Raw genomic sequence first — 21,280 nt, 5'->3', positions numbered from 1 at the left:
TTGAGGGGGTGAGGAGTGAGCCTTCCACCTGGCCTGGATTCAAGACAAAGGAACATCATTATTGCCTCATTATCCTTGAGAGCAGGAAGAGTTGGATTGGATCAGAAGGTAGATCTGACTGTATTCTTGGGAAACTGTGGGCTGTCCATAATGAGGCTTGTTTGTAGCATCAAGTAAGTGGACTGATTACACAGCCAATCAGAAGCTGTCCTCTGTTGGTCAGAATGGGATAGGTCATGCGTTGGTTATAATTAAAGGTTTTCTTCTTGCCACACTACACGTGGGTTAGCTGGTGCCCTGGACTGTGTCTCTTCACCCTGGACCGAGGCTGAAGGAGCAGCCACCATCTCCAACACTGCAGGTCAATGTGGCAGAGGGAGAGTGCTCTAGAAGGTCCCACATCTACTGTTTAAGTACTTAAGTGCAGCAATGTCCAACACCACTTTCACTCACTCACTCTATGCGGTAGAGGTGCAATGGTCAGCACTCATCACATGATCCCACCCAACCACAAGGGACCAGGAAGTGCAGTCCTACCTCTTTGCGGGAAAGCAGGTTCCAGGCACGCCAGGGGCCAGAGGAAGTGAGGCAAGATTCCTGTCCTGGGCTTGGAAGCCCGGGTGAACTAAAGGAAAACAGCTCTGGTCTCCCCTTTCAGATGTGCAGGATTTTAACAGCTAAGAGCAGGTGTAAACAGGGTTACCACTAGCAGAGGGGTAGGGGTGAGTTGGAACCCAGAGCCCCAGTTATCTTGGAGCTAAGGAAGGCCAGCTTGATGGCAGCACCTAGAGGGATGCCTCCCCACCCATATTCCATGTGGACAAATGACTAATTTACACTCTTTTTTGAGAAAGAGTCTTGCTCTGTCGCCCAGGCTGGAGAGCGGTGGCTTGATCTTGGCTCACTGCAACCTCCACCTCCCAGGTTCAAGCGATTTTTCTGCCTCAGCCTCCTGAGCAGCTGGGACTACAGGCAGGCACCACCATGCCCGACTAATTTTTGTATTTTTAGTAGAGACGGGGTTTCACCATATTGGCCAGGCTGGTCTCGAACTCCTGACCTAATGATCTGCCTGCCTCTGCCTCCCAAAGTGCTAGGATTACAGGTGTGAACCACCACGCCCATGCCTAATTCACACTCTTAAGCAAATAAAACTCTAAGTACCATCACCCTAAGCAATGGACTCCAGCAGACCCATATATTCCTCCCAGGTATATGATCTGGAGGCACTGGACAGGACTGGCCTCACAGCAGGTCAGAGGCTTCACCAGGAAAGCAGCCCTTGGTTGGACCTGAGCTGGGTTATTCTCTCAATGGGGAGGGCATTCTGGCTGGTTCTCTTGGAGCCAAGGACTTTCATGGTGCCGTGTGCAGAGGGAGGGCCTTTCATGGTACCGTGTGTAGAGCAGTGTGTGGCCTGGGGTCAGAGGTCACCAAAAGGGCCTAGGATGGGGCCTCAACCCTCAGCAGTGAGTGATGACTTGCCTTAGTCCAGAAAGCCCAGCCCTGAAGCCCAGCTGCCCGGGGCCACAGGGAAGGTAAGTGAGATGCTGACACCTGATTTTATTTACTCATTCTCACTCACTTGCTTTTTAAGCTCTGCATAAATTCTCCTCTAGGACTCAGTTTGTTAAATGTTCTTTGCATAGAAAACTTTAGGCTGAATATGAAATGATTCCCTTCCAAAGAATGTTAGCCCGTCTGTTCTGTTTTAGGAAGGTTTGTCGTCTTAATCTGTGTTCTCTGGTGCCTTGAAATGCCTCCACATCATGCAGTTGGCCAATCCGTTCCAGGAGGAAATGCTGTACTTGAAATGCAGCCGACACAGGGTCTGCCTAAATCCTAGCATTTGTGTGGACTTGTGTTTAAAATTCTACTCCCACAGAAAGTATGCTGTCATCCCCTCTTAAGTAAAGGATGTTCCAAGCCTTGTTTGGCTCATGAACCATTAACATCAGCCTTTGTATCAGGGAAGCAGGGACTTGGCTGGGACAGAAGCCTCAACAGCAGAACCTGGGAGAAGCAAGGCCCCGGTCTCCTTCCTGTGAAGGGCAGAAGTGGCACTGTGGGCAGAGGGCCTCCTGAGGGTGAAAGTGGCACTGGCCAGCCGGGATCAGGTGATGTGAACACCTACTTTGGTGTTCCAGGATCCCTTGCTGTGGTGACTGGCAAGGCCCAGCCCAGGCACAGGCCTCAGCACCCAGGCAGGTCCAGAGCACTTGAGGTTGGAGGCCCTGCCTGACTACATGCTCAGCGTGGCCTGCGGCCTCCTGACTTGGGACTGCTCCAGTTCTGTCCTGGAGCTGCCCCAGGTGGAGGAGGTTCCCCATCTTCATCCTGAAGGGAGCCTTTGCCCCTAGCCTCCTCTCTGTCTTAGGCTCAGCCTCCATGAGGGCATAGGACTGGCGGGAGCCCCGCAGGCTTCTGCCCTTCTTTGTAGACTCTGGCAGATAGGTCTAGTCACAGGCGGGTTTGTGAATGTAACGCAGGGAACACAGGAATGGGAGGAGGTGCCGCCTGGTGTGGCTCAGACGTGGGTCTAGGTGCCAGCTTACATCCAACCATCTCCTTGCTGGTACCCTTTGTAGTCACCAATAGATGACTTTGGAGTGGCAGGTGGTAGAGAGTGGATGGCCAGGTCTTCAAACTCAGCTGTCCCCCTAGGATGGGGCCCGTGCCCTCAGGGCAACTGCCCATGTCACTGTGGCACAAGGGCCTGGACCCAGGAGTGCTGCTCCTTGAGTCATCATGTTGGCTCTTGCACCTCTAGGGCATGCACCACCCACCTGGTTTGAGATTTGCTTTTCAGTCACACCCAAGTTGGCTTCATCTAGGCTTTCTGACTTCGCCAGGGAAATGCCCAGGCTGGCTAGTTGGAGTGCCCCAGAGCTGCTCACAGCCTGTCACTATTCTCAGAAATCACATGGTGCAGGAACACCTCCTGTGGAAAGTTTCTTTTTGAAAATTGTGTGGCCCCTTTGCCTGCACCTGGCTTTTGCAGAGGCCTCTGATTCAGGCTTGCACAAGCAGCCCACAACAGACAGCTCTGATCATGCCCTGTGAGCAGATGAGGCCCTGAAGTCCCCTGCACTGTCTTTGCCACTCACCTGGGAGAGCAGAGAACCTTCTTTGTAAGGCAAACCAGCCTCACGAGGAGGAGACTTGGAAGGCTCTGACTGTATCTTTGGGCCTTTGCAGCAAGGGAATTAACAGTGATAGCAAAATGATAAAACTAATCATCCTAGAGATGAGGCAGGCACCACACTTGGTGCTACGCGTGCACCATCTGCAACTACCCAGAGAGGCTGTTATTACCCAGGCCTAACATGTGAGGAAACTAAGGCACAGTCAGCTGAGCAGCCTGTCCAATATCCAGCAGGACAACGTGGCCCTTCACATCCAACATCAGAGTTTGCGCTCCCAGCGTCTGCTCTGCTGCAGTCTCCCGAGGGATGCTGATAAGGCACAGGCCAGAGGCACCAGGTCCTGCAGGGCCACCCAGGACCCAGTGGGATGCCAAGGGGGAGCCACAGGAGGTTTGCACAGGAGAGGCGCTGATAGAATCGCATTTTAGAAAGATCACATAGCTGGTATATCTGAGACAGGATCTCTTTAGTGGCAAATGCTAGAAACCAACTCAAAGGGAAAAGAACAGGAAAAGAGGAACTGCTGAAGCATTAATTGGAAAGTCTGACGGTTGTGTTGGCTTCAGATGCAGGGAGATCAGAGTTCAAAATGTCCCTAGGACTTGGTCTTTTTCCTTCCAGCCCTAAGGTCTGTTTTCCTCTGAATTGGATTCATTCTCTGAGAAGGTTCCAGAAACTTCAGGTTCCTGGTCTTCCATCTCAAACAAAATGCAGGCCTCTTTCCTAAAGGGCTCAGTAAGAGTTCCAGAGAGACCTTAGGGTAGTTTAGATGGGTTGTGTGACCTTCCAGGTCAGGAGGGCTGGTGCTAAGTGGCTGGCTGGCTCACTGCCCTTCCCAAGGAGTGGAGCGGGGTGGGCCTTGGGCTTGGGGTGGTGTCAAGACTTGGAGCTCAATCCAGGACGTGCAAACAGACTTGTGCCTGATTAGAGTGATAGACGGCGGGTGTGCAGGTCAGGGAGGACTTCAGTGAGAAGGAGCCAGGTGCTTTGGATCTAGGCGGATAAACAGGTGTTTACCTGGCACGTTTGTGTCTGTGGTAGTCGCTGCCACAGCACACACGTTCTTGCCGGACTCCAGACCCCAATTCTGCCTGGGATGTGGCTTTCAGGAATTAGCGTGGCTATGTCTGACCTGCATCACTCAGAAAGGCATTCGCTTCTGTCTTTCTGTCCTCCCAGCCATGAGTTGACTTAAGTTTCAGCAGCTCAGAGCTCATGTTGCCATGCCAACTCCTCGGCAGCAGGCATCCAGGCAGAAATGGCCCGGCCTGAGCCCAGTGCCGCAGGCGGATGCAGGCACCTCGGGTAATTGGATTGGAGTGATCCACGTGGCTTTTCCTGCGGAAACTGGGGGCCTGGCCCAGCTCCTGTTTAGCCATGAGCTTGTGGACACAACAGGGACTCAGAGGAGGCCTCTCTGCTCTGGGACTCCCAGCCCTGCTGCCAGGAAGAGTGGTCACAGCAAGCACGCAGGCCAAAGGAAAGGGCAGTGGAGGACAGACAGGCCTTATCCTAGCAGCAAGTGGGGGCAATTCCCAAACCTCCTCAACTTTCCAGAAGCACCCCCAGGCTGAGAGATCCCTAGAAAATGGTGTAGACTTCCTCATAGGGGCCAGGGCTTGTCTTACCAGCAGAGCTGGCCTGGCTGTTCACTTTCCCACCACCAGAGAAATTCAATTTCAAAGCATGGATCCACTTAGGATCCTCTGCACCACTGTGCTGGCAGGGCCTGTGTGCCATTACGCTTGCAGGTCTGTCACTAGGGAGCTGGGGAGTGGGATGGCTGTCTTGGTGCCGGTGGTATTTGACATCCAGTAGCAGAGGTCCTGGTCACCATGGCTTGTCCAGATGGGACCAGCCTGGTCAGGCCTTATTCCTAGGGTCACCCTCCCCTGGTGATGGCAGATCAGCTGCCCCCTGAGCCCTCAGGCTGGTGTCTAGGGAGAGGGGCTCTGGCTCAGCACAGGCCTCTGAGCAGCCATAATCTCCCACTGTCTGTGCTGTGACGTCTCAGGCCACATGTCAGCCACAGGGGTCTCTGGGCTGCAGGTTGACTGCAGATCATCAGTCACTCACAGGAGCAGCTGCAGTGTGGTGCTGCCTGCTGTCAATGCCACACCTGCCAGGAGTGGCTGGGGCTGTGGCCTCCTGGGTCCTGCCCAGGACTTGTTTACTTCTTCCCTTTTATCTGGACTTGGGGTTGTCCGGGACCCCAAACTCCCAGGGCAAGTTCCCTTCCCACTTGGGTCAACCTGCGAACCACGGAGCCCTCTGCTCCCTGCAGCCCAGTAGCCCAGTCCCCTTGTCACAGCCCAGTCCGATCCCTGCTGCAGGGAACAGCAACAAGCTAGTGAAGGCCAGCAGCTCCAGCCTAAGCAGTGTGGCTGATGTCTCTCAGGCTCCTGAAGCTGCTCTGGGTCAGCCAGGGTCCTGGGGGTTCCGTGGTTGGGCTCCAGTGACCCCCAGAACCGTGCCCAGGACCACAGGCTGGGGAGAGCAAACAGGGCATGCAGGGGCCACCCTCAGGAGTGAGTTGGGAGGGTCCCCCAAGGAGGGGTACGGCAGGTAAGGAAGGAAGCAGGACCTGGCCAGGTCACCAGCCTGTTCCCTTTCTGTCCTCATGATCATCCTAGGAGGTAGGAAGTCCTGATGAGTGCAGGGTTACACTCAGGTCACCCTGAGACCAAAGTCCAAGCTGAGCAGTGGGGCCAGGGGCAGGTCTAAAGTCTCCAATTCTAGGTTGGGGCTGACTCCCAGGAGCCCTGTCTTGGGGTACCATGTGGCCTCCCACACTGACCCCAGGGCTCAGGAGTGACCACGCGGCCTGCCAGTATACATAACCACCTGGAGGCATCAGGAGTCCAACTAAGCTCTGGAGAGCATGGTGCCGGGGGATGTCATTCTGGGCAACTCGGAAGCCACACACCAGGATTTGCAAAGGCGACAAACCCATGGATGACTGTGGACTTCAAAATAAGTAGCCGTGGGAGAACAATGCAGTCTGAGGGTTGAACTGCAAAAACTCAGCCTACAAGGCCTTTGCGGGTCCTGCCAGTTCCCTCGGAGGGGCCCACGGTGGACCCTGCTTAGCATATTTGCCAGTCCAGAGAAATGGAAGAGAGCTAGGGCATGGGGTCCCCCACCTGGAGATGGGGCCTGGGCTGGGCCCACCCAGTGCCCCACTATGCCAAAGGAGCACAGGCAACAGAAAGGCACCTGTGCGGCTGAACGCCTCCACGCGGCAGGCCCAGGCCAGGGAGCACGTCCTGCCCTGGCCACCTCCCTGAGGACTCGGGGATTCTCTGAAAAGTGCCAGTCTCTAATGTTTAACTCTAGTTCTCCTCTTTCATGGGAAAAGTGTAGATCAGACTAATTAATGTGTTGTTGCTTGTTTACCCTCCTTTCATTTCCCTGAGACAAAATAATTAACCACAGAGCCTTAGAAATCAGCTCCATGGGTGGCAACCCCTTTTGTGTCTCCTGTGCCAGAGGCTTCTGTGCAGAGGCAGGGGCTGCATGCAGGAGCAGGGTAGGGGCAGCAGCTGGAAGGCTGTGGACAGGGGGACCTGGAGTCACTGGGAAGGGCCTGGGAGGGCAGTGGGGAGGGCTGGTGTTCTTGGGTCTGCCACTTCCTAGAGGAACACTGTGGGGCCACTCCTGCCCACAGGCTGCCAGTCACCTCAAATCCCATCGATGCCTGAAGAAGGACCAAAGGCATTCCTCTGGCCAGCCCAGGAGAAGCGTAAGGATCAGGCCTGGCCACTTACTGCCATTGCAGGCAGGGCTGTGGCGAGCTTGCCCAGGAGGTTTCTGGGGTCACAGCAGGAGTAAGGTGGGGGCCAGGGCAGCTGAGGAGAGAGTCTGTCTCCTCTACACCCTCCATAGCCCCATCCCAGCCAATAGCAGATCCCAACCCTGATGGGCCAGTGTCAGGGACAAGCCACACGGGAGAGCAGGTTTTCAGAATTCCTTTAGGAACCCTTTGAAGTGAGTCTGCACCTGCCTCTGACCCATAAGGCCACACTGTGCAATACCAGCCAGTTCTGCTAGGAGGACAGGATAGACCGTCTCCTCCCAAATCCTTCTCCAAAAGCATCCTCACGCCAGGGCTTGGCCTGCGCAGCCCACACACTGCCCATAGACTAAGCCTGACTCCTCGCGTGGCGACTGAGCTCCAGTGCTAGACAACCCTGCTCGCCCCACCTCCTAGCCTCTGTCAGCTTGAGGCAGCAAAGGCCACTCATTCTTCAGTAGGTCACGTCTTCATTTGTTTTTTCCCTTCCCAAACACGGGGGCCATATCCTGAAGTCAGCCACAGACAGACACAGGTCCTGATAGAGCCCACAGCTGTTGGGAGGCCCCAGTATTAAGCAGCTCAGCATAGAGAAGGTGAGAGAGCTCAGCCCTGAGGGTGAGAAGCTGATAGGAGACGAGGGGGAAGGAGTGCCAGGCAGAGAGCCCCATGGTTAGGTGGCAGGGACACATCTGAGGTGCCAGAAGTCCTTCCTGCTGGTGGGGCACAGGGTGTGGGTGAGTGAGGGAAGAGCTGGTGGGATGAGAAGCACAAAGGGCCCCTAGACAGAGATTGGGAGACTGGACTTTGTCCCCCAAGACAATGAGACCACCAAGGGGAGAGAGAGAATCAGCTGTGTCTCGGAGGACCCTCTGCACACCGGCAGTGGGTGTGGGGCTGTGGCTGAGGCTCAGGGCAGCAGGACAGCATCGGGGTGAGGTGGGAGCTCAGGTGAGGATGGTGCTGGCCCCGCTAGGCTGGTGACCTCAGACCAGAGAGATGAGGGAGACTCGGGAACTGGCCTGCTCCATGACACTGGGGCGATGTCCAGGTGGCCCCAGGAATCTGGCCTGGACTCCTACCCTGAGACCTTAGTGCCAACTGCAGGGACTATTGGTGCCTAGAGAGCCTTGGGAGATCCTGTCTCACCCCTATTGTCCCCACCGGGACAGGACCTGCAAGCTCTCCCTCCAGCTGCAGCTGGACCACAGAGACAGGTCCCTGCGGATGGCTCCGTGTCGCCTCCTATGGATGTCAGTGCAGCCAGTGTGAAGGCAGCTGGCTCCACACAGTAAGGGCTGCAGGTTTGCTGAGGGGAACCCTCTAGCCTGGGAGGGAGAGTGAGTGGGCTGTCGCTCCCTCTGCAGGTTTGATTCATCTCGCAGCAATTGCTGGGATTTAAAGAAAGAATGAGGGAGTACATCCTGGAGTCTCCCAAGCCAGATGGCAGGCGGGGGTGGACCTGGACACCCACCAGCCCTGCTGAGCACTGAGCCACGAGCACTGGCCGCAGAGTGAGATGCACATGTCCCAGATTTCACCAAGGCCCAGCGCGGAGCTGGTTTCCCAAGGCTCCGGGTCGCCTGGCTGTGGTCTGCGTAGACACGTGCTGCTCCGAACTGTACCCTTCCAGTGTTGGCTTCAAAGGCATTTCCCCTGAGGAGACTGACAGCCTTGTGAAGCTGCTCATCAAAACCAGACACAGCCCCAGCTCAAGTTCACCTTTAGACACTAAGTCCCAGAGATGGTAGCTGCAGGCTTGCCCTGGGGCTGCTGACATGCCCCACAGAAAGAAACCCCCTCTGCATGCCTCAGGTTGGTGGGAAAACAGCTGCCTTCTCTCTGCCTGGAGGCATCCAGTGAACCTCCCCTCATCCCCAGCTCCTGCACCCCCGCCAATGCAAGCCTGGGCCTCTCGGCTCCCCCTGTGCAGCTTCTTTCCAGAATCTAGGGGTCTGCTGGGCAGGTGGCCATATCCCATAGCATTTGTGTTATAGAACTGCAGAAACCGGGCCACTCTTGAGAGGGGTGGGAGCCACTGGTGGAGACACCTAAGCCACAGGGGCAAGGGGTCCAAAGGTCTCCAAAGGAGGGAATTTCTAAGTTGAGTCTTAGAAAGGGTGAGCAAGGCAAGGGGCAGAGGGATGGGGAATGGCAGGCAGGGACAGGACACAAGTGAGAGACAGACGTCCAGGGGAGGGGGCTGTAGAGACCCACAGGCCTGATGGAGGGGCGGCCTCCCCACTAATGGCCGAGGGATCTCCGGTGGGTGTGAGGTGGCTGTGACATAGTGGACTACACAAGGCGTGACCCTGTAGCCCTTATGGAGGCTGTCAAAGTTGAGGAAGGGTGATGTAGTCCTGGGCCGCCACAGGAGGCCCAGTAGAGGTGGCAAGGACTGATGAGGACTGAGGGAGCGCAGAGTTGGGTGACACCTAGGTCCTTGGCTTGGGTGACCAGGGATTCAGGAGGAGGAGAGGGTGTGGGACCAGGATGGATGGCACTGTGGGCTCAGACTCCCCCAAAGCGCCAGGGCAGGAGCTGGACTAAGTCAGCAAGACAGTGAGTGGCCTAGCTGCTCTGGTCATGAAAAGTCTGGGTTACACTTCTACAGGCTCCCCCACAAAGTGATATCACACATGGGTCCCTGGAGGCTGGGCAAACACTCCAGACACTTGTCTTTATTGATTTTACATTCAGCACAATAGATGCACCTGGCAGCCTTGCCCAGGCAGGGCTCTGCGTCTGCTCTGAGACCCACTGTGGCTCCCATAGGTGACCCAGGATGGACTTACTTAAGTGGCTGTGGGTCTCGGCTGGGCTGCATCTCTAAGGACATGAAGGCCAGTGGTTAAAGCTTGGCCCAGACCCACGTGGCACCAGAGAGCTTCTCCAAAAGTCACAGGGACTGTCAAGGGAACTCTGATGGTTCTGGAAGTCGGTAAGGCCCAGGCTGTGCCTGGATCCTCATTGCCAGGGGTTTCTACTGCAGTCAGTGGAGTGGAAGCACGGAGCTTGGTGTGATGCCACAGGCTGGGACCACAGCAAGAGCCCAGTTATGCCTGGAGGGGGCTGCCCTCCCCTGTGGGCCTGCCGGCCACACTGTCCTCTGCTCCAGGAGTCTCTGACCCCTTTGCTCTGCTGTTTGTTCCTGCTCTGTCCTTACCTTGCAGGTACTCTATGATAAGTGGCCATGTTTGTGGCTCCTCTGCCCCAGGGTCACCCGCCCTCCCATTCTAAAAACTCCCCTGGTTCCTGACGGGCTTCCAGTGGCCCCTGGCCAGGGTGGGCCCCGGTGTCCTCAAGGATGCCCTGCCTGCTCCCTTTGTACCCACAAATCTATACTCTCTGAAAACCAGGGCCGTTTTTCAAGTAATTGGGCTACAAAGTCAAGAACATTAGTTAGGGGCCAGGCACAGTGGCTCGTGCCTATAATCCCAGCACTTTGGGGGGCCGAGGCGGGTAGATCACGAGGTCAAGAGATCGAGACCATCCTGGCCAACATGGTGAAACCCCGTCTCTATTAAAAATACAAAAATGAGCTGGGCATGGTGGTGCATACCTGTAGTCCCAGCTACCCAGGAGGCTGAGGCAGGAGAATCACCTGAACCCAGGATGTGGAAGTTGCAGTGAGCTGAGGTTGTGCCACTGTATTCCAGCCTGGCGACAGAGTAAGACTCTGTCTCCAAAAAAAAAAAAAAAAAAAAAAAAGGTGAGGGGCATGTCACCAAGCTCTTTGCTCCAAGAGAACAGAACGCAAGGAGGAAACAGAGTGCTAGGGCTGTCTCCTGGATGCCTGCTAAGCCTGCCAGCTCCAGCCTGGTTCTCAGAACTGCCCTGCTCACACCCAGGGAAGCAGGAGTGGGAATGGCCCCATGTCTGACCCGCTCCCCTGAAGATCACTAAAAAAGCCCCCCTACTTTCTGTCTCTGCAGGGTCTCCAGTAGGCCTCGCCATGGCCCACCGAGGTGAACCATGACTGGCTGGCTGACACTTGCCATTGACCAGCTGGAGTTGCATCTCGCCAGGAGGTGACCCCTCCTCTAGCTGCCCCCAACTCACCCACCCTCGCTCAGGAAAGTGCCCGCGGCTGTCACGGACACCATGTAGTAGGGCCGGCTGCGGCGCCCAGTGAGCTGCGATGGTTTTGTACACGACCCCCTTTCCTAACAGCTGTCTGTCCGCCCTGCACTGTGTGTCCTGGGCCCTCATCTTCCCATGCTACTGGCTGGTGGATCGGCTTGCGGCCTCCTTCATACCCACCACCTACGAGAAGCGCCAGCGGGCAGACGACCCGTGCTGCCTGCAGCTGCTCTGCACTGCCCTCTTCACGCCCATCTACCTGGCCCTCCTGGTGGCCTCGCTGCCCTTTGCATTTCTTGGGTTCCTCTTCTGGTCCCCCCTGCAGTCTGCCCGCCGACCCTACATCTATTCACGGCTGGAAGACAAGGGCCTGGCCAGTGGGGCAGCCCTGCTTAGTGAATGGAAGGGCACAGGGCCTGGCAAAAGCTTCTGCTTCGCCACCGCCAATGTCTGCCTCCTGCCCGACTCACTCGCCAGGGTCAACAACCTTTTTAATACCCAAGCGCGGGCCAAAGAGATCGGGCAGAGAATCCGCAATGGGGCTGCCCGCCCCCAGATCAAAATCTACATCGATTCCCCCACCAACACCTCCATCAGCGCTGCTAGCTTCAGCAGCCTGGTGTCACCGCAGGGCGGCGATGGGGTGGCCCGGGCCGTCCCTGGGAGCATTAAGAGGACAGCCTCTGTGGAGTACAAGGGCGACGGCGGGCGGCACCCCAGTGACGAGGCTGCCAATGGCCCAGCCTCTGGGGACCCTGCCGATGGCAGCAGCCCGGAGGATGCCTGCATTGTGCGCATCAGCGGAGAGGAGGGCGGCCGGCCGCCGGAAGCTGAAGACCCTGCCCCCGGAGGCCAGGCCAGGAACGGGGCTGGCGGGGGCCCAAGGGACCAGACGCCCAACCACAATCAGCGGGATGGAGATTCGGGGAGCCTGGGCAGCCCCTCAGCCTCCAGGGAGTCCCTGGTGAAGGGGCGAGCTGGGCCAGACACCGGTGCTGGCGGGGAGCCAGGTGCCAACAGCAAGCTCCTGTACAAGGCCTCTATGGTGAAGAAGGCAGCCGCACGCAGGAGGCGGCACCCCGACGAGGCCTTCGACCATGAGGTCTCTGCCTTCTTCCCGGCCAACTTGGACTTCCTGTGCCTGCAGGAGGTGTTTGACAAGCGGGCGGCCACCAAATTGAAAGACCAGCTGCATGGCTACTTCGAGTACATCCTGTACGATGTCGGGGTCTACGGCTGCCAGGGCTGCTGCAGCTTCAAGTGTCTCAACAGCGGCCTCCTCTTTGCCAGCCGCTACCCCATCATGGACGTGGCCTATCACTGTTACCCCAACAAGTGTAACGACGATGCCCTGGCCTCTAAGGGAGCTCTGTTTCTCAAGGTAGGAGACCTCGGCCCAGCCCGAGGACTATATGCCAGCCTGTCCTGGAGTCACGCGGGGAGGCGGGCTGCAGCCGGGGAGTCCTCATCGTTGTAGGGGCTGGAGGGAGAGGCAGACGCTGTCCTTCCTGGAACCGAACAGGAGGGCCCCAGCTTGGGGACAGGGTCAACACAAATGCAGGGACGAGTGCCGAGGCTCTGGGCTCAGACAGACCCATCTGGGTGATCTTGGGCTCATTTCTCAGATTTCTGAGGCGCCATTTCCCCAACTGTAAAGTGGGGAGAGGGTGGGAGTGGAACAGAGCAGTAAGGGCTGGGAAGGGTTCTGAGCTGGCGCAAGAGTAGCAATGGTGGCTTTGGCGATGGCAGCTGTGACGATGGTGGCTTTGGCGATGGCAGCTGTGACGATGCTGGCAGTGATAAAGTGAGGAAGAGCAGGATGCAGAGACCCTCTCAGTTCACATGAGGCAGAAAGACTAGTGCAGACCAAGCATCTCAGGCAGGCAGACCGGACCTTCAGATCTCCAGGCCGTGACACTGCCTGGCTCACTGAGGCTACCAGCTTCCCTGGCCTGGACCCCCCTCCCTCCTGGCTGTCATGCAGCTGCCCTGCCAGGCTGTCTGCCCACCAGCCGTGGTTTCGCTTCCATAGTCACTAATTAAAGTGAATAATAATTATTTCTGCTAATTTGGATGCGATTGGAGGAGTTTTTAGGCCATGGTAATTCGGTCGTTATACATTATCTTCTACTGAGCCTGAGATGCTCAGAGTGTCGACTTTTGTTCTCTATCCAAAAGCCGCTCATGGTGCTTCCAGAGTTTTCTGAAGCATCATTTGGCCAGTGGACGCAGCACAGGGCTTTCTGCCCTGAGTCAGCAGCTGCTTTGGGTGTGGGTTCTGTCCCTTCAGGGTGAGATATGAAAAAGTGGTGGCTCTGCAGGAAGGGCTGCAGCTCAGACGCCTGCCCAGGGTGGGTTTCCTCACTTCCCAGTTCCCCTCCAGAAGCAACCACGCTCTGCCTGCCCAGGGAAACACTGGCGCGCAACTCAGCGCCTGCCAGGAGTGGCGGTGCTGGTCTCCATGGAGCCTGTGGGAGCCAGGGCAGGCAGCAAGGGCCCTGGCCCCCACTTCTGGTTCCTCGATGGCTCTTGTGTGGCTCTGCCAGTCCGAGTTGGGGTCCTGTACTCTTCATTCCCAGCAAGGGACACTGAAATTGAAGTAACTCCTGACAGATAGATCCAACCTTCCCATTTTGGCATATGGTTCGTTGGTGTTCTGTTCCCTGGATATATTTTTGTCTTGGCAGCTGGAGTGACTTTCTGGGGAGAAAGGGGATGTGTTGTTAGGCCCAGGGTGGGAGGGTGTGCCCCTCACTCCCACCCTATTACAGGTGGCTCAGAGGCTGGGGCCTCCCCCACCCCTGCCCCAGTCCTTCTGCACAGATCAATCCACACATCCCCTCCCTCCTCCTTCCTCCATGGGGCACCCTCATCACTGTTACCACCGAGGTCAGCAATGTCTCCCTGGGACAGCCCCTACTCTCAGGCTCTGTCCTCAAAGTTCTTTTTTTCTTCCTCTACCTTCTGGGTCTCACACTGCAATCTGATCTTTGACACTCCAAAAATTTTTTGTATTGACCAGTATTTTAAAATCAAGATATTTCACAGAAAACCCAGTTTGCAGCTTCTGTTGGCAGCCTCAGGCCTGCCACATCCTGCACTCCATGCGGCTGCACTGAGCTAGAGCTGGGGGTGGCTGTCCCGCAATGGGGTTTCCCAGTGACCACCATGACACCGGCCAGGAGTGAGATGCCACAGCCTCCAGTTCTGTCCTTACTGAGGCCCCCTTGCTTTGTCCTGGCCCAGACCTCTTCCCCCAAACCCCCAGCCCTCCATCTGGCTGCAACCGGGACACATGTCCGTTCACTCCCAAACCAGACCCAGCCTCTGCTGCAGGCTGCTCCTCTTCCAAGTTCTGCCATCCTGAGGCCAGACGGACCACCTTGGCTGCTCTGTCCTATGCCTGACCCATCCATCCCAGGCCCCTAGCTCACTTTCCAGATGGCCCTGGGTGCACCCCACGTCTGCAGCTCCTTTGGCCCACGCCCCCTCCTCTGTGTCAGCCCACTGTGGTTTTGGTCGTCGTCCTCCTCTCCCCCTCCCTCCCCCTCTTCCTCATCATTGTCGTCTAACTCTTCCTACGCCCTCCACTACCTCAGGAAAAGTCTGAACTTCTCCTTGCCCCCCCACTCCCAGCTCCAGCTCTGCCCCAGCCACATCCCAGACAAGGGGCCCCCCGCACCCAAGGCCCCTGCTTGTCTTGGTCCCACACTGGGTGTGGCCAAACCACCTCATGGAGCTCCCTCAACAGTGGCCCGCACAATCCGTTCTTCCCTATGTGGGCTCCTCTGCCCTCGTGCCCAGGGTCTTGTCAGTCCATCAGACAGCGCACCAGGACAGTGGAGCTGTGACATGCCTGGCACACGCAGACCCCAGCATCGAGAAGTGAAGGACAGGGCCAGCCGAGAGGGGCCGGGACGCTGGAGGGACTCGCTGCAGAAGCCAGTGGTCCCCTCCTTCCTGGAAGGCCCTCCTGGTTTACCATGTGAAGACTTCAGAGCCTTCAGGGAAATGTGACTCTGCGAAGGAAAGGACTGGAATCCCTTTTCCTCACCTACAATTGAGCCTCATTCTGGACCTCTCTTCTGTTGACAGCTTTGCCTGCCAGGACTCAAAGGCACAACCTCTCATGTGATTGTTTTTGCAACAGAAACTTCATGAGCCAGGTATCAATAAGGCCCAGCAAATAATCAAGTGGATCTTGGCGAGATCACACAGCTGATGAAGAGGGAGAAGCAGGGTGGGGGGCAGAGGGCCTCGCCACTCCTCCCTCTGGCGGGTTCTCCTCGTCCAGGGCCAAGTCTGAGGCCTCCCTGCACATGCCCAGACCTGCCCGGGACGCAGCATAGGGCAGGTGACACCAAGTGCTGAGTGAGAGGCTGACACCTTAAGACCAACAAATGGGTGGCCAGGGAAACACCTGGCAAAGACACCAGCCCCTAGGAAGGCAGCACAGAACAACACACAACAGATCCAACTGGAAGCTGCCCTGACCGTGTGGGCCTGTGATCCCAGCCCATGACTCAACTTCTGGCCTCAGTGTGTTCAGCGGCAAAAGTGGCATCACTAGTATGCACCTGAGCTGTTTTAAGGACCCAGCAAAGTAATGTCCATGCACCCCCAGCAGAGCATGCCTGGCCTGAGATGCTCCTCACGGAGGAGGAGCAGTTGTTGCCTGAGGATGGGGGCGTCAGCGCCATCATGTGGCCTTTTTTTTTTTTTTTTCCAGACAGAATCTCATTCTGTTGCCCAGGCTGGAGTGGTGCAATGGCACAATCTCGGCTCACTGCAGTCTCTACCTCCATTCTCCAGCCTCAGCCTCCCGAGTAGCTGGGATTACAGGCATGCACGCCTGGCTAATTTCTGTATTCTTAGTGAAGATGGGTTTTCGCCATGTTGGCCAGGCTGGTTTCGAACACCTGACCTCAGGTGATCCACCTACCTCGGCCTCCCAAAGTGCTGGGATTACAGGCGTGAGCCACCACACCCAGCCTCATGTGGCCTTTTGAGCATGGTGGCTTCATAAATATTTTGTTTTGGCAGCAGGACCATCAGTGCTGCATGATCTCACAGAGCCATTCTGCAGGCGAGAAGTGGTGTACCCGTGAGTTTAGAAACCACCCCAAATCTGGACGGAACAGCCAGACGTTCTCTCCCCAGGTGCTGGGGAAGGCAGGCTGTGCATTGGGGCTGGGAAGGGGATGAAGAGCTGCAAAAAGCCAGGGGCAGCTGCTGAAGACCTCCAGATGGAGGAGATAATACCAGCCCGGCTGACTAAAGCAGCAAAGGATGGACGGAGCCGGCAGATGCTGTTGGAGCAGATGGGCTGTGACGTCCAGCCTGCTGTGAGCTCCACAGATGCAGGGCACCCACCCTGTGGCCCTTGGCCCTCAGCCAACAACTGGGACAAGCAGACTGTCCTGCCCAGCTACCTCCCTATTGCACTCCGAGTCTGGGGTCTCTTCATTGTGGGAAACCCAGTCTGGAATGGATTTGCACGGCTTGGGGAAGGCACAGGACGGAGGAGATCCTAGGGGCAAGGGATGAGGAGCCGGTGAGGGGCCTCTGGGGACAGGACTCTTCCGGTGTGGCCTCCAGCAGCTGTGCAGGGCATCTCCATGGCCATCCTTCACCTCTCCCAGGCCGGGCACCAATAAGGGCTCCATCTTGCCCCCCCCCCCCCAGAGTGGGGCAGTTACGACTTGCCTGTGGGGTACAGTGGAGATGCTCGTTTGTATTAAGCCAAACTTTGAGGGCCTGCCAGAGTCACCTGCCACCTGGCAGGTGGAAGGCTGCAACTTGGGTAAAGGAGGTGAGCAGGAGATCTGGGAAGAGGGGAAGCTTGAAGAGGCTGCTGCCACAGTGGGCTCAGGATTGAGCCGGGGGTACGCATGGAGCCAGCCCAGGACACGGGTCAGGGAGCTCTCATCTAAGATGGGATGACAGGGAGGGGACCACGGCCTATAAAGCAGATGACTCACCATGCAGCCAGAAAGCAACGTGGCTGAGAGGGCGGGAGGGGCAGGGTCTGGGCCTCTTACTGTGTGGGTTGGGCTCTGAGGTCAAGCCATGGCACAGGGGCATCCCCAAGATTTCAGAGGGAGAGAGCACCAGGGTGTGACCAGCTCTGGGGTATGACTGAGGGAGGGAAGAAAGAGCCACAGACAGGAGTGGACAAAGAACTGGGAGCCGTGGCCATGCTGGTCACTGGGAGACTGCAGGGCCTGGGCCTAGGGGGAGCCCTGCTGTGGTTCAGCACTCCCCCCATGCCTTGCAAGGATGGCTGCCAGCACTCCCCACGCCACAGGCTCATCATTTCTTTCAGCATCCGCCTCCGGCCCGGGTCCATAAGCTCCTAGAAGCAGGACACATCCTGTCCTTAACCCGGGCCCCAGAATCTAGCCAGGAGCCTGGCTTGTGAGGGTCTGAACTTGTGGGTGGGCGGGCACTGCCAGTGTCCCATGCTCTCAGGGCAGCAGTGACTGGCAGGTGGCGGCACTGACCCCCTCCTCCCCCAGGTGCAGGTGGGAAGCACACCTCAGGACCAAAGAATCGTCGGGTACATCGCCTGCACACACCTTCACGCCCCGCAAGGTAGGGTTGCCGCTGCCCATGGTCTTCTAGGGGTGGGATCAGTGCCTCAGGTCTGGGGCGAACTTCATCATCCAGTCTCTGTGCTTCTGCCCTGCAGAGGACAGTGCCATCCGGTGTGGGCAGCTGGACCTGCTTCAGGACTGGCTGGCTGATTTCCGAAAATCTACCTCCTCGTCCAGCGCAGCCAACCCCGAGGAGCTGGTGGCATTTGATGTCGTCTGCGGAGATTTCAACTTTGACAACTGCTCCTCTGGTGAGGCTGGGCTCCTCCCCACTGGAGTCTCCCACTCTGGGGAGGCTGTGGGCTCAGTCACAGCTAGACAGACTTTGTTAGGCAGCTCAAAGAATTCCTGCTCCTGGAGAGCATGTGGGTGGAGTATTTAGCAAGACTGATTTCTCTGCCCCCTAGAAATCCTAGTACAGAAGAGCCCACGCTCTGCCTAGAAAGCTCAGTGGCCTCTTTGCTGGAGACAAATATGCCCTAAAAATGAACCTCTGACAAGGAAGGCTTGGGGCCTCTGAAGCAGGCGAAAGGCGAGTAACACTCATCAACGGGGCGCTGCGCTCTCACTTCGAGCCAGCTGTGATTCTAATCGCTGTTCCACTTAAGTCTCTTAACAACCCTGATAGGAAGCACCGCATGTCTCCACGGGGTGTGGAGGAGGAAGCTGATACTCAGAGAGGCTGCAGAACCGGCCCAAGGTCACACAGCCAGGCAGTGATTGCACTAGCATCTGAACCCTGGGAATCACGCCTTAAACCATAATGGCTAAAAGACTATAATAAGCTCATCATCAGTGAAACTTCAAATACTTGCTGTAAATAACTGATCTCTGAATCCAATCACCATACAAACCTTGTGGGAACCTTCTTTCCTCTGTCTGAGGACAGTGGTCACTGTCACTGACCTCAGAGGGAAGGCTGAAGACCAGGGTGTGTGCTGGGGGTGGTGTTCCCAAGGAAACAGAAAACCAGTGACAAATGAAGCATGAGCCACCTAAACTGGGATAGAAATCCCACCCAGGGGGAGTGACCTAAGGGATGGGGACCTGGGCACACGGGGAATAACTGATGGGAAGCAGGGGCACAGGCCCTGCAGGACAGCAAAGCCCCCTGATGCCTCAGCGTTTCCTCCCTCCCCATACAGATGACAAGCTGGAGCAGCAGCATTCCCTGTTCACCCACTACAGGGACCCCTGCCGCCTGGGGCCCGGGGAGGAGAAGCCATGGGCCATCGGTGAGCTGCAGCTGGGCTGGGGGAGGTGGGTGGCAACTGGGCTCCCCACAGGCTTCCCTCAAAGACCACCAGGACCTGCTCCCAAGATCTCACTGCTGGGGAAGGGCCCCACTCAGCTGCCCCTGGCTAGCAGAAGCCCTTGCCCATCCACAGAGGTCACCCCCGTAGAGGTTGCCTGGGCCCTGCCTGCAGTGATCGAGTCGCCCCCTTGTCCCCCACCCCAGGTACTCTGCTGGACACAAACGGCCTGTATGACGAGGATGTGTGCACCCCCGACAATCTGCAGAAGTAAGCACCGTGCTTCCAGGCCTGGGACGAAGCACTGAAGCCCTGACTCAGGTGGAGACAGGGACTGGGTGGGAGCCACATGGGAGAGCTCAGCTTGGGCTCATGAGGGCTTTTCACAGGAACCTGCCCCTCATCCTGCCTTTGAGAGCTGGGAGCTGGGCCAGGCAGGTGGACCTCATGTCCCCGACCCAGGGGGACTGGCCTTCCTAAATCTCTAAGGGGTGTTTCCTAAACCTCACTTGGCAGGAGCCAGCCCTGCCCTGGGCCCCTGCCTGCCAGGTACAGGAAAGGCCCTGGAATTTCCCAGGGCCCTGCCAAGGGCCAACCCCTGTGGAAGAGCCACTGGGTGTATGGCACCTGCTGAAGGGAGCCTGGCAGCTTGCAGCACCCATCAGGCAAATACAGACACCAGCGGCAATAACACAGCTAACCATTTTCAAAGTAGAGACAGTTCCATCCCAGCCAAAATTCGTTCTTGAGCCCAGTGAGATACCCATAAAGAATGCATGTGAGAGGCCAACATCAGAACCAATTTATAATTCACAGCCTAAGACTGCAGTCACGGCGATAGTTCCTTGCAGCTAATTTGAGCCAATTAATTAGATTATAGACTAAATGTGAAACATCATCCTATGCCGAGAAAATTTTTTTATGAGAGGATGATTAAAAAATGACTACCAGTAACTCTCAGATCATTAATGCTGGAATTAATTATCAAAGGCAAAGGACAGTGATGGATTCCATTTCTGGGCTGTAACCATGTTCTGAATATCATTAATGTATTTATCTTAAAGCTGATGAAAACCTTGTGGAAGCCCATGTTTGCAGGCCCTGCCTCTCCAGGTGCCCCTTTGCCACCCGTGCAGGCATTCACTGACCTGGCAGCCTGTTCGGGGTCTCTCTGTCCTGCTGCACTTCCCGTCTCAGACGCTGGCCCAAGCTGACCCTCTGCGATGGGGGCTCGCAGGAAGGGGTCCTAAGACTCTGGCCCAGAGGTGCTGAGGCCCCAGGTGACAGGATGGCAGGAAGGAGACAGGCACACTGCTTGTCTCAGGGCAATGATGCCAGAAAGGGATTTGATGTCACAGGCTCCTGCTCCTGTGCCCTGCCCTCCCTGTGGACCCTCTAGCACCATCATGAGTTTCCTCTCAGAAGCAGGATGACAGCCTGTGCCCTGAAGAGTGTTGAGGCCCTCAGCAACCGTTCTCATTTCAGAGGAGGAAACAGGGTTGGAGGCTCGGTGACATAAGTGAGTCACGTAGCCACGTAGGGACAGCCCCACATGAGCGTCCTTGGAGGTGCTCTCCTGGCTCCCTCAGCCCTGTCAACCCAGGAACAACAGTCACAGGGGTGCTCAAGACTCATGGCATAGACCAAAATAGGCCCACTCTTGGCTCAGGGCAGAAGCCCATTCTAGGGAATGAGTGGAGTCAGTTCTGTCCAAGTTCAGAAAGGGAAAGTGAGTATTGGCCAGGATGGGGTGGACGGAACACCCCGACGGGCTCCAGAGCCCTGTTTCAGCCAGAAACTGCAGGCTGACTCGGCCTGCCCCCAGCCAAGGCCCTTTTTGGACCCGCAGGAGAGACAGATCTTAAACACAGAACTTTGGTTGGGCCCACCTGCTCCCACCCTGGGATGAGACCATGGCTCCATAAACAGCCCCTGCCAGGCCCAGGGACGGGCATGGAGACTCACCTGCCTCCTGCGTGTGTGGACAGGGTCCTGGAAAGTGAGGAGGGCCGCAGGGAGTACCTGGCGTTTCCCACCAGCAAGAGCTCGGGCCAGAAGGGGCGGAAGGAGCTGCTGAAGGGCAATGGCCGGCGCATCGACTACATGCTGCATGCCGAGGAGGGGCTGTGCCCAGACTGGAAGGCCGTGAGTCAGGCGGGCCCAGGCTGGGCCAGGAGAGGGCGGGCCGGGCCCTGCAGCTCTCAACAATCGAATCCCTGAGACCCCATGCCCCAGGCCGCTCTTACAATGACACCCGACACTCCCTCAGACCCTTAGGGCCCCAGATCCTCCAGGCCTCATCCCTCTGACTGCAGGAAGGTCCTGGCCTGGTGCCTCACTTTTAGGGATCCCCAGGCCAATTTCTGCAGGATGCCCTTGGGATCTCACCAGGCTATTCCTTCCCTCTCC

At 56.9% G+C, this 21,280-nt stretch overlaps 1 protein-coding gene across 2 annotated transcripts in view; it reads left to right on the top strand.

Annotated features, from left to right (window-relative positions):
• Positions 1-21,280, top strand: part of SMPD3 (sphingomyelin phosphodiesterase 3) — a 90,944-nt gene that overhangs the window by 66,736 nt on the left and 2,928 nt on the right. For both annotated transcript variants that reach the window (XM_032283818.1, XM_032283819.1), the window contains 6 exons: positions 10,875-12,403; positions 17,541-17,616; positions 17,714-17,869; positions 18,764-18,853; positions 19,078-19,141; positions 20,860-21,016. In XM_032283818.1, the coding sequence (XP_032139709.1) occupies positions 11,081-12,403; positions 17,541-17,616; positions 17,714-17,869; positions 18,764-18,853; positions 19,078-19,141; positions 20,860-21,016 (1,866 nt within the window). In that variant the 5' untranslated portion in view covers positions 10,875-11,080. The remainder of the gene's footprint in view (positions 1-10,874; positions 12,404-17,540; positions 17,617-17,713; positions 17,870-18,763; positions 18,854-19,077; positions 19,142-20,859; positions 21,017-21,280) is intronic.

The sequence above is a fragment of the Sapajus apella genome, unplaced genomic scaffold (genome assembly GCF_009761245.1).
Source record: "Sapajus apella isolate SASKATOON/1434 unplaced genomic scaffold, GSC_monkey_1.0 scaffold15, whole genome shotgun sequence".
NCBI lineage: Eukaryota > Metazoa > Chordata > Mammalia > Primates > Cebidae > Sapajus > Sapajus apella.
Note: the sequence above shows the minus strand (reverse complement) of the source record. Positions and strands in the feature narration are given on the sequence as shown.